Here is a 12,522-nt window from a genome sequence, read left to right as displayed (position 1 = left end):
AGGGTGGCCCCAATTCCCCCGCCACCCCCAAGATGGCCGCCGCCCACTTCCGGCGACAGCCCCGCCCACTTCCGGCGTCCCCCGGAAGCGTGGCCCGTTGCCATGGCGAGCGGCGGCGGCGGCCCCGCCCCGAGCAGCGGCTCCGAGCGGGCAGGGCCGCGGCCCCGGCTCCGGCCCCGGCAGGTACGGGCGGGGCGGGGGGGGCGGGCCCGGGGGTCCCCTCGGGTGGCCGGGGGGGGGCACCGGGGACAGCCCCGCCCCGGGCCTGCGGATGGGGGGGGGGCCTTGGGGGGGAGCCGGGGGACGGGGCCGCAGGGCTTGGGGACATGGGGGGGTCCGCGGGGACACCCCGGAGCCTTGGGGACATGGGGGCCCCTGGGGGTCACCTGGGGACACGCCCGAAGGCCCTGGGGACATGGGGGTCCCCTCGGGGGTCCCCTCGGGGGTCACCTGGGGACACGCCCGAAGGCCCTGGGGATATGGGGGCCCCCTCGGGGGTCCCCTGGGGACAACCCCCAATGCTTGGGGACATGGGGGTCCCCTCGGGGGTCCCCTGGGGACAACCCCCAATGCTTGGGGACATGGGGGTCCCCTCGGGGGTCCCCTGGGGACAACCCCCAATGCTTGGGGACATGGGGGTCCCCTCGGGGGTCCCCTGGGGACAACCCCCAATGCTTGGGGACATGGGGGCCCCTGGGGGTCACCTGGGGACAACCCCCAATGCTTGGGGACATGGGGGCCCCTGGGGGTCACCTGGGGACACGCCCGAAGGCCCTGGGGACATGGGGGTCCCCTCGGGGGTCCCCTGGGGACAACCCCCAATGCTTGGGGACATGGGGGCCCCTGGGGGTCACCTGGGGACACGCCCGAAGGCCCTGGGGACATGGGGGTCCCCTCGGGGGTCCCCTCGGTTGTCCCCTGGGGACACCCCCGAAGGCCTTGGGGACATGGGGGTCCCCTCGGGGGTCCCCTCGGTTATCCCCTGGGGACACCCCCGAAGGCCTTGGGGACATTGGGGTCCTCTCAGGGGTCCCTGGGGACACCCCCCCAAGGCTTGGGGACATGGGGGTCCCCTCAGTTGTCCCCTGAGGACACCCCTGAAGGCCTTGGGGACGTGGGGGTCCCCTCGGGGGTCCCCTGAGGACACCCCTGAAGGCCTTGGGGACGTGGGGGTCCCCTCGGGGGTCCCCTGGGGACACCCCTGAGCCGTGGGGACATTGGGGTCCTCTCAGGGGTCCCCTGGGGACACCCCTGAGCCTTGGGGACATTGGGGTCCTCTCAGGGGTCCCTGGGGACACCCACCCAGCACTTAAGGACATGGGGGTCCCCTCGGTTGTCCCCTGAGGACACCCCTGAAGGCCCTGGGGACGTGGGGGTCCCCTCAGGGGTCCCCTGAGGACACCCCTGAAGGCCTTGGGGACGTGGGGGTCCCCTCGGGGGTCCCCTGGGGACACCCCTGAGCCTTGGGGACATGGGGGTCCTCTCAGGGGTCCCCTGGGGACACCCCTGAGCCGTGGGGACATTGGGGTCCTCTCAGGGGTCCCCTGGGGACACCCCTGAGCCTTGGGGACATGGGGGTCCTCTCAGGGGTCCCTGGGGACACCCCTGAGCCTTGGGGACATTGGGGTCCTCTCAGGGGTCCCTGGGGACACCCACCCAGCACTTAAGGACATGGGGGTCCCCTCGGTTGTCCCCTGAGGACACCCCTCAAGGCCCTGGGGACATGGGGGTCCCCTCGGGGGTCCTCTGAGGACACCCCCCAAAGCCTTGGGGTCATGGGAGTCCCCTGGGGACAGCCCCCCCCCCCCCCCCAGCCTTGGGGACATGGGGATCACCTCGGGGGTCCCCTGGGGACCCCCCCAAGCCTTAGGGACATGGGGGTCAGTGCTGAGGGACATGGGGGTCCCCTCGGTTGTCCCCTGAGGACACCCCTGAAGGCCTTGGGGACGTGGGGGTCCCCTCGGGGGTCCCCTGGGGACACCCCTGAGCCGTGGGGACATGGGGGTCCTCTCAGGGGTCCCCTGGGGACACCCCTGAGCCGTGGGGACATGGGGGTCCCCTCAGTTGTCCCCTGAGGACACCCCTGAAGGCCTTGGGGACGTGGGGGTCCCCTCGGGGGTCCCCTGGGGACACCCCTGAGCCTTGGGGACATTGGGGTCCCCTCGGGGGTCCCCTGGGGACACCCCCCAAGGCCTTGGGGACATGGGGGTCCTCTCAGGGGTCCCCTGGAGACACCCACCCAGCACTTAGGGACAGTGGGGTCCCCTCAGTTGTCCCCTGAGGACACCCCCCAAAGCCTTGGGGACATGGGGGTCTCCTTGGGGGTCCCCTGGAGACACCCCTGAGCCTTGGGGACATTGGGGTCCCCTCGGGGGTCCCTGGGGACACCCCCCAAGGCCTTGGGGACATGGGGGTCCCTTGGGGAGTCCCTTGGGGACACCCCCCCGGGTTTGGGGACATGGGGGTCCCCTGAGGACACCCCCCCAGCCTTGGGGACATGGGGGTCCCCTCGGATGTCCCCTGAAGACCCCCCCCCAAGGCCTTGGGGACATGGGGGTCCCCTCAGGGGTCTCTTGGGGGTCCCTTGGGGACACCCCTGAGCCTTGGGGACATTGGGGTCCCCTCGGGGGTCCCTGGGGACACCCCCCAAGGCCTTGGGGACATGGGGGTCCCCTCAGGGGTCTCTTGGGGGTCCCCTGGAGACACCCCTGAGCCTTGGGGACATTGGGGTCCCCTCGGTGGTCCCTGGGGACACCCCCCAAGGCCTTGGGGACATGGGGGTCCCTTGGGGAGTCCCTTGGGGACACCCCCCCCGGGTTTGGGGACATGGGGGTCCCCTGAGGACACCCCCCCAGCCTTGGGGACATGGGGGTCCCCTCGGATGTCCCCTGAAGACCCCCCCCCAAGGCCTTGGGGACATGGGGGTCCCCTCAGGGGTCTCTTGGGGGTCCCTTGGGGACACCCCTGAGCCTTGGGGACATTGGGGTCCCCTCGGGGGTCCCTGGGGACACCCCCCAAGGCCTTGGGGACATGGGGGTCCCTTGGGGAGTCCCTTGGGGACACCCCCCCCGGGTTTGGGGACATGGGGGTCCCCTGAGGACACCCCCCCAGCCTTGGGGACATGGGGGTCCCCTCGGATGTCCCCTGAAGACCCCCCCCCAAGGCCTTGGGGACATGGGGGTCCCCTCAGGGGTCTCTTGGGGGTCCCTTGGGGACACCCCTGAGCCTTGGGGACATTGGGGTCCCCTCGGGGGTCCCTGGGGACACCCCCCAAGGCCTTGGGGACATGGGGGTCCCTTGGGGAGTCCCTTGGGGACACCCCCCCCGGGTTTGGGGACATGGGGGTCCCCTGAGGACACCCCCCCAGCCTTGGGGACATGGGGGTCCCCTCGGATGTCCCCTGAAGACCCCCCCCCAAGGCCTTGGGGACATGGGGGTCCCCTCAGGGGTCTCTTGGGGGTCCCTTGGGGACACCCCTGAGCCTTGGGGACATTGGGGTCCCCTCGGGGGTCCCTGGGGACACCCCCCAAGGCCTTGGGGACATGGGGGTCCCTTGGGGAGTCCCTTGGGGACACCCCCCCCGGGTTTGGGGACATGGGGGTCCCCTGAGGACACCCCCCCAGCCTTGGGGACATGGGGGTCCCCTCGGATGTCCCCTGAAGACCCCCCCCCAAGGCCTTGGGGACATGGGGGTCCCCTCAGGGGTCTCTTGGGGGTCCCTTGGGGACACCCCTGAGCCTTGGGGACATTGGGGTCCCCTCGGGGGTCCCTGGGGACCCCCCCAGCCTCTCAGGCCAGGCCCGGGGGTGCCCGAGCCCCCCGAGTGCCGGCGGGGCTGCGCCGAGGCCGTGCGGGTCGGCCCCCCCGGGGCACCGAGGGGTGTCGAGGGGTGGGGGGGGGTCACGCCAGCACCCAAAGCCCCCCCTGCACCCCGGGCACCCACCGGAGCCTCGCCGGCACCCGGCACCGGCATTGCTCCCAGCGCCGGCGCTGCCCGGCTCGGCTCAGCGGGGAAGCAACGCGGCTTGGCCTGAATCCTAATAAATAAAATACGAATTTGTTTCGGGGTTTTTTTTTTTTGGGGGGGGGGGGGGGGTTGATTCTTTTTTTTTTCGGCGGCTGGCAAGAAATTTGAAAGCGCGGTGGCCGGCGTTTGCCGAAATCCGGTAGCGCCGAGCTCCGGCGCCTTCGGGAACGTGGGCTCCGTAATTTGGTTTTTTTGGGGGGTGGGGGGGGGGGATTTTGGGGGTTTGAGCTGCGCCGAAGACGCCGGCTCCCGCTTTTCTGCTGGCGCTCGCCCGCGGCGCGGCCCGTCCCGGTGAAACCGCGGCCGGATTACGGGATGGACGGACGGACGGACCGAGAGGCTCTGGCGATGCCGGTGGCCGGGCGATCCCCTCTCTTCAATCGCACGCCGGCTTCCGAGAGGATTTACCGTCGATCTCGGCGTTCCCAGCGCCCGCCGGCGTTCCTGGGGGATTTACGCCGGGATTAAAGCGCAGGAATTTTGTGGCTTTTTTTTTTTTTTTTTTATTCGCTGGACTTTGCCCGCTGAAGTCGTGGCGAATCGCAAGGGAACCCGGTTTGGGAACCTCGGGGCGCCGGCTCTGCCGGAATCTGCCCTTTCCTGCCTGTCCTTGCTGCCGGTGGAATCCGCCCTGCCCGCCGGGCGATGCCGGCGTGGGGGCGAGGCGCTGGGCTGCGCCTCTCCCGGTTTAACCGTGCCAAACCGGCAGGCACCGGCAGAGCTGCTCCGGCCGGGACGTGCCGGGATCCCCTCGCTGGGCGGAAGATCGGCGTTTTTTCCCGGCGCGGCGACTAACCCCTGAAGTTTCCCGCCGTGCCGGCGGCGCGGCCGTGCCGGCGTTCACCGGGGCGCGGCGGCTTCGGCGAAGGGAATTCGCTTCAATTTGGATTGTAGGTCAATCCCGGATTAGGAAGATGGCAAAACCGGCGGCGGGTTCGGCACAGTGCGGCTCTTACCGGCAACGCCGGGCTGTGCCGAGCCTCTGCCCGTCCTTTAACGATTTCTTGCCCTTTTTCGCCGTAGGATTCCGGCCGCCGCGCGAAGCTCATCCCACCGCGGCCAGGAGAAGCCGGAGCTCCGACGCGGCGATATCCCGGCAGGAGATAACCCACAGCCACCGCCCGGTGCCGGCGATTCCGGCAGCGCTGCCTGTACCTCTGCCCATTGGCAGTTTTCCGAGCCGGGCTATCGGCGATACCGGCGCGCTGGCGACTGCTGAATGACCGGCAAACGCTTCCGGAGGGCGGGAAGGCAAAAGTTCGTCGGGATAATTAAGCGGCAGACGAGCGGCGGGGATCGGATTGACGAAATTTCTCCTCCCGCCTCGCTCCTCTGTGCCGTCGGATCCGGCGTCGCCGAGCGGCTCTGTCCCAAACCGCCGGCGAACGCGGGGTGCCGGGATCGCTCCCCCCGAGGCTTCACGGGACCCGCCCCCACCTGTGGTTCCGGGTGCTAAAAAGGGGGACAGGGAGCACCCGGCGAGGGGGGAGATGATTCCGAAGCGCCGATCCCTGTCTCCGGAGCCCGCGGTGAAGCTCCGGAAAAACACCGGCATCCAGGGATAAGCCGGACCCTCTCCCCGCTCCGACGGTGCGACGGGTGATGCCGGTGGGGGAGCCGCCGGCTCCGTACCCCGTTCCCGGTGGGATACGCTCCGTTTGCCGGCAAAACTCCTCGCCATGGCCGAGCACCTGGAGCTGCTGGCGGAGATGCCGGCGGTGGCGCGGCTTGAGTACGCCGGAACGGCTGAAACACGCTCAGAAACGCCGGGCCCAGCAGCTGAAGAAATGGGCGCAGGCGGAGAAGGAAACGCAGGGGCTGAAGCTCGGATCCGAGAGGAAGAGGAGGAGGTGGAAGAGCGACGGCCAAGGCAAGAGGGTGACGTTCCCCGCCAGCGTCCGGCTCCTGGAAGCGGCTGCCCGGCACGACGCCGAGGAAGGTGGGTGCCGGCGGCGGGGAGGACGGAGCCGCTGCTTTTCCGGGGGGAGCTTTTGGTAACCTCGCACCCCTAAAGCCCCAAATCGAGCGGTTTTGGCAGCCGGAAATCCCAATTTTGCCACCAAATATCCCCAAAACCGAGCCGGCGGCTTGGAGCTGGCATCCGTAAATCCGGCCTAGGGCACACGGCATCCCAGATCCCGCTCGGCACCGGCTACCTGGAGCGTTTGGCGTCGGCGCTTTGGCGAGCCCGGAGTGGCCGTCAAAGCGCCGGATTTAATTCCGGCGGGATGCTCCGAGGTGCCGGCAGGACCCTGCCTCAAACTCCGCTTTCTCCGCAGTCCGGCAACTTCTGCAGAGCGGCGTCAGCCCCAACCTCTGCAACGAGGACGGTCTCACCGCGCTGCACCAGGTACGCCGCGCCCGGCACCGTTCCGGCACCTCCGGCTTCTCCCGGTTTCTTTCCCTCCGTCCTTTCCATCCCGTTAACTGGCTCCGGCCGGTGATGCCGGGCCTTGCCGGAGCCAAGCGTGGCAGGACGTGCCGGCTGCTGCGCCGGCGCCGCGTGCCGCGACGGGGATTTGTGCCGGGCCCGGCGCTCGCCGGCTCTGGGCGCCCAGAGTTAAGCGCCGCACCCCTCCGGCGTCGGCCGGCGCGACCGAACCCACCCGCTATCCGGCCGCGGTGCCGGCCCGGCGAAGCCCACACCGGGGAATCGCTTCCCAGCGCCGGCTCCGTCCCTCCGCGGCGTCCGACTCCATCCCGCCTCCATCCCCGGGGAGATTTCGGGGTGCTGGAGGTCATTCCCCGATACCGCCGCGCCCCGTCACCGCCGCCGGCGCTTTCTCCTTGCCAGTGCTGCATCGACGATTACGGCGAAGCGGTGACGGCGCTGCTGGATGCCGGCGCCGACGTCAACGCCCGCGACAGCGAGCTCTGGACGCCGCTCCACGCCGCCGCCACCTGCGGCCACCTCCGCCTGGTCCAGCTCCTCATCCGAGGGTACCGCGGCGCAACCGGGCCGGGGCCGGGCACCGCCGTGGGCGCGGGACGGTCCTGACCGCCGTGCCTATCCCCCCCCTCAAAAAACAGCGGCGCCGATCTCCTCGCCGTCAACTCGGACGGGAACATGCCCTACGACCTGTGCGAGGACGAGGTGACCCTCGACTGCATCGAGACCGCCATGGCGGAACAGGGTGAGCCGCGCCGGTGCCGCGCCGGCAAACCGAAGCCGGCTCTCCGGAGGGGGGAAAAGCAGGAATTTGGCGGGCCGGCGGGCAGGACCCGGCTCGTCCCCGGCGCTCAACCTTCTCCCGCCGGCAGGAATCACCCAGGAGAAGATCGAGGAGGCTCGTGCCGCCACCGAGCGCCGCATGGTGCGGGAAATCCGGCAACTGCTGCAGGTGGGAGCCGACCTGGACGCGCCGCGGGGACACGGAGCCACGTTGGTAAGCCGGGCAGAGGGGAGGGGGACGCCGCCGGGAAGCGGGGACGCCCATGCCGGCGGCCGAACCGGCCCCGACCGCGGCATCCCCGTCGCCGGCAGCTGCACATCGCGGCCGCCAATGGTTACGCGGAGGCGGCCGAGCTGCTGCTGGAGCACCGGGCCGGCACCGACGCCAAGGACGAGGACGGGTGGGAGCCGCTCCACGCCGCCGCTTGTTGGGGACAGGTAGGCGCCGGCGTCTTGCCGTCCCCCGCCGCGTCTTGCCGTCCCCTGCCGTGTCTTGCCGTCCCCCGCCGCGTCTGGCCGTCCCTCGCCGCGTCTTGCCGTCCCTCGCCGCGTCTTGCCGTCCCCCGCCGCGTCTTGCCGTCCCCTGCCGTGTCTTGCCGTCCCTCGCCGCGTCTTGCCGTCCCCCGCCGCGTCTTGCCGTCCCCCGCCGCGTCTTGCCGTCCCCCGCCGCGTCTTGCCGTCCCCCGCCGCGTCTTGCCGTCCCCCGCCGCGTCTTGCCGTCCCTCGCCGCGTCTTGCCGTCCCTCGCCGCGTCTTGCCGTCCCCCGCCGCGTCTTGCCGTCCCTCGCCGCGTCTTGCCGTCCCTCGCCGCGTCTTGCCGTCCCCCGCCGCGTCTTGCCGTCCCCCGCCGCGTCTTGCCGTCCCCCGCCGCGTCTTGCCGTCCCCCGCCGCGTCTTGCCGTCCCCCGCCGCGTCTTGCCGTCCCCCCGCCGCGTCTTGCCGTCCCTCGCCGCGTCTTGCCGTCCCTCGCCGCGTCTTGCCGTCCCTCGCCGCGTCTTGCCGTCCCTCGCCGCGTCTTGCCGTCCCTCGCCGCGTCTTGCCGTCCCTCGCCGCGTCTTGCCGTCCCTCGCCGCGTCTTGCCGTCCCTCGCCGCGTCTTGCCGTCCCCCGCCGCGTCTTGCCGTCCCTCGCCGCGTCTTGCCGTCCCTCGCCGCGTCTTGCCGTCCCTCGCCGCGTCTTGCCGTCCCTCGCCGCGTCTTGCCGTCCCTCGCCGCGTCTTGCCGTCCCTCGCCGCGTCTTGCCGTCCCTCGCCGCGTCTTGCCGTCCCCCGCCGCGTCTTGCCGTCCCTCGCCGCGTCTTGCCGTCCCTCGCCGCGTCTTGCCGTCCCTCGCCGCGTCTTGCCGTCCCCCGCCGCGTCTTGCCGTCCCCCGCCGCGTCTTGCCGTCCCTCGCCGCGTCTTGCCGTCCCTCGCCGCGTCTTGCCGTCCCTCGCCGCGTCTTGCCGTCCCCCGCCGCGTCTTGCCGTCCCCCGCCGCGTCTTGCCGTCCCCCGCCGTGTCTTGCCGTCCCCCGCCGTGTCTTGCCGTCCCTCGCCGCGTCTTGCCGTCCCCCGCCGTGTCTTGCCGTCCCCCGCCGCGTCTTGCCGTCCCCCGCCGTGTCTTGCCGTCCCCCGCCGTGTCTTGCCGTCCCTCGCCGCGTCTTGCCGTCCCCCGCCGTGTCTTGCCGTCCCCCGCCGTGTCTTGCCGTCCCTCGCCGCGTCTTGCCGTCCCTCACCGTGTTTTTGCCGTCCCTCACCGTGTTTTTGCCGTCCCTCACCGTGTTTTTGCCGTCCCTCACCATATTTTGCCGTCCCTCACCGCATTTTGCCATCCCTTGCCACATTTTTCCATCCCTCACCGTGTTTTTTCCGTCCCTCACCACATTTTTCCATTCCTCGCCACATTTTGCCATCCCTCACCGCATTCTTCTGTCCCTCACGGCCTTTTTTCCATCCCTCGCCGCGTTTTGCCGTCCCTCACCGTATTTTGCCACTCCTCACCATATTTTGCTGTCCCTTCCTGCATTTGCCGTCCCTCGCCAGCATTTTTCCATCCCTCGCCGCCTTTTGCCGTCCCTCAGCACGTTTTGCCGTCCCTCACGGCGTTTTGCCGTCCCTCACAGTGTTTTGCCGTTCCTCACCGCGTTTTGCCGGCCCTTGCCCCGTTTTGCCGGCCCTCACCATATTTTTCTGTCCCTCGCCACATTTTGCCATCCCTCGCTGCATTTTGCCGTCCCTCACCACGTTTTTGCCGTCCCTCGCCACATTTTGCCATCCCTCACCATGTTTTTCCATCCCTCACCGCCTTTGTCCATCCCGCACCGCATTTTGCCGTCCCTCACCACCTTTTTCCATCCCTCACCGCATTTTGCCGTCCCGCACCGCATTTTTCCATCCCTCACCGCATTTTGCCATCTCTCGCCACGTTTTTCCATCCCTCACCACCTTTTTCCATCCCTCGCCGCATTTTGCCGTCCCTCACCGCATTTTGCCATCCCTCGCCACGTTTTTCCGTCCCGCACCGCGTTTTTCCATCCCTCACCACCTTTTTCCATCCCTCACCACCTTTTTCCATCCCTCGCCACCTTTTTCCATCCCTCACCACCTTTTTCCATCCCTCGCCACCTTTTTCCATCCCTCGCCACCTTTTTCCATCCCTCGCCGCATTTTGCCGTCCCGCACCGCATTTTGCCATCCCTCGCCACGTTTTTCCATCCCTCACCACCTTTTTCCATCCCTCGCCGCATTTTGCCATCCCTCACCACCTTTTTCCATCCCTCACTGCATTTTGCCATCCCTCGCCACCTTTTTCCATCCCTCACCACCTTTGTCCATCCCGCACCGCATTTTGCCGTCCCTCACCGCATTTTGCCATCCCTCGCCACGTTTTTCCGTCCCGCACCGCGTTTTTCCATCCCTCACCACCTTTTTCCATCCCTCACCACCTTTTGCCATCCCTCACCACCTTTTGCCATCCCTCACCACCTTTTTCCATCCCTCGCCGCATTTTGCCATCCCGCGCCGCGTTTTGCCGTCCCTCACCACCTTTTTCCATCCCACGCCGCGTTTTGCCGTCCCTCGCCGCCTTTGCCGGTCCCTGCTGCCCGCCCAGGTGCAGCTGGCGGAGCTGCTGGTGGCTCACGGCGCCGACCTCAACGCCAAATCGCTGCTGGATGAAACCCCTTTGGGTGAGTTTTCAGGTTAATTTATTTTTTTTTTGGTTTTGGTGCAGCCGCGCGCCGTTTCTCAGCGCCGGTGCAGCACCGCCAAACTTTTGGCTCCGTTTTTTTTTTTTTTTAATTTTTTAAATTTTTTTTTCCGGTGACGCCGTCGGTCCGCGCCGCAAAGACGTCTGCGGGGACGAGGAGGTGCGGGCCAAGCTGCTGGAGCTGAAGCACAAACGCGCCGCCGTCGGGAAATGCCGCGAGCGACGCAAATCCTTGCTCCAGCGCCGCACCTCCAGCGCCGGCAGCCGCGGGTAAAGCCGGAGGACGCTTCGCCGGCGTAGCCGTAACCGAGAGGGGATCCCCTGCCCCCCTCGCCCACCCCCTTCTCCCAAATCTTTTCCCAGGAAAGTGGTGCGGCGGGTGAGCGTGTCGGAGCGCACCAACCTTTACCGGAAGGAACACGAGCGGGAAGCCATCGTCTGGCAACGCGCCGAGCGCCGCGACAGCGAAGACGACGACCGGCAGACGGACGCCGAGCTCCGCCGTCGCTTGGCCGTGAGTCCCCGGCGATTCGGGCGAGGAGCCGGGGCCGCGCCGGCGGCGCCGGGGCGGTGACACCGCGTCCGGCTTTCCCGACAGGATCCCGCGGCGGCGCCGGCGGCGTCGGATCCCCTCGAGTCGCCGCCGCAACGCAACGGCGCGGCCCTGGATTCGCAAAAACCGGAGAGCGCCGGGAACGAGCCGGCGCCGGATTCGGCGCGGGAGAAACTTCACCACACTTTGGCCGACCTCAAACGGCACCGAGCCGCCGCCAAACTCCAGCGCCCGCGCCCCGACGAGCACCCAGCCGCGGGGAGCCCGGGTGCCCCGCCGGCGTGCGCCGATGCCGCCGCCGCCGCCGATCCCCCGCTCCTCAAGCTGACGGCTCCGGTTGAGGAGGCGCCGACCGAAAAGCAGCGGTGCTGTAAGGTGATGTGAGCGCCCGCGGCACCCACGGGCGCCGCGCCGGCACCCCGGCGTCGCCGGGAGCCCTCCTCCTACCGCGGCGTTGCCGTTAACGCTTGGTTCCCGCCTCGTTTTTGCCTGTTTCTGGACTCTTGTTCCCCCCAAAATGGGAATTTTTGGTTTTTCCAAAGCAAAACCTCGTGGGTTTTTCCGCCGCTGATGGAGTCGGAAGGGGGGGTGGGGGGGTGTTACCGGCGTCCCCGGCAGCGCCGCGGCGTCGCCTTTCCAAGACGCGGTAAAAATAACCCCATCCTTGGCTCTGCCCCCCGCCCCGCCGCCCCAGCCGCCCCACGACGCTGCGCCCCACGGCTGCCGGCCGGGCTGTGGGGCAGGGCGGCGCGGGCAGCTGCCTGCACCCGCTTCTATTTAGGGCCCGCGGCCGGCAGCTGCTCGCAAAGGTCAGGCGGCGGCGGCGAGGCCCCGGCGTGCCCCACGGCCGCCCCCCAAGCCCGGCCCCACGGAGGCAGGTGAGCCGCCGTGGGGTGGGCTCGGCCCCACGGCGCTGTGGGGCCGGGAAGGGGTGGTGTGCTGCTGGGAGGGGAGGGAAGGGAGCCGCGGGAGCGATTTTTGGGGGGGGGTGTGGGGCTGCAACCCACGGCAGCGCCCGAGGGAGAGTGTGGGGCTGGGACCCACGGCAGTGCCCGAGGGAGAGTGTGGGGCTGGGACCCACGGCAGTGCCCGAGGGAATATGTGGGGCTGGGACCCACGGCAGCACCTGAGGGAATATGTGGGGCTGGGACCCACGGCAGCGCCCGAGGGAGAGTGTGGGGCTGGGACCCACAGCGCTCTGGGAGGGAATGTGTGGGGCCGGGACCCACGGCAGTGCCTGAGGGAGCGTGTGGGGCCAGGACCCACGGATGTGTGGGGCTCCCTCTGGGTCAGGGATGCTGTGGGGGCGAGGGGAACTGTGGGGCGCCCCACGGGGAGGGGGTTTGCTATGGGGCACCCCACGTGCTGGGGTTGGGTTTGGGGCACCCAGTGAATAGGGGCTGTGGGGCACCCCATAGCAAGGGGTCTCTATGGGGCACCCCCCTGCGGGGGCCTCTATGGGGCACCCACAGCGAGGGGTCCCTAGGGGGCACCCCATAGCAGGGGTCCCTATGGGGCACCCCACAGCGAGGCGTCCCTAGGGGGCACCCCATGGCAAGGGTCCCTATGGGGCACCCCACAGTGAGGGTC

General features: G+C 69.3%; 1 protein-coding gene across 1 annotated transcript; it reads left to right on the top strand.

The window, feature by feature from the left end:
- Positions 1–5,706: 5,706 nt before the first annotated feature.
- Positions 5,707–11,316, top strand: PPP1R16A (protein phosphatase 1 regulatory subunit 16A). The gene is given in 11 exon segments (XM_075705827.1): positions 5,707–5,754; positions 5,756–5,966; positions 6,307–6,377; positions 6,822–6,967; positions 7,058–7,161; positions 7,289–7,413; positions 7,512–7,637; positions 10,284–10,359; positions 10,520–10,649; positions 10,743–10,893; positions 10,978–11,316. Coding segments are annotated over 11 exon segments (1,527 nt in total).
- The last annotated feature ends 1,206 nt before the right edge of the window (positions 11,317–12,522 follow it).

The sequence above is a fragment of the Pelecanus crispus genome, chromosome 2, assembly GCF_030463565.1.
Source record: "Pelecanus crispus isolate bPelCri1 chromosome 2, bPelCri1.pri, whole genome shotgun sequence".
Taxonomy (NCBI): domain Eukaryota; kingdom Metazoa; phylum Chordata; class Aves; order Pelecaniformes; family Pelecanidae; genus Pelecanus; species Pelecanus crispus.
Note: the sequence above shows the minus strand (reverse complement) of the source record. Positions and strands in the feature narration are given on the sequence as shown.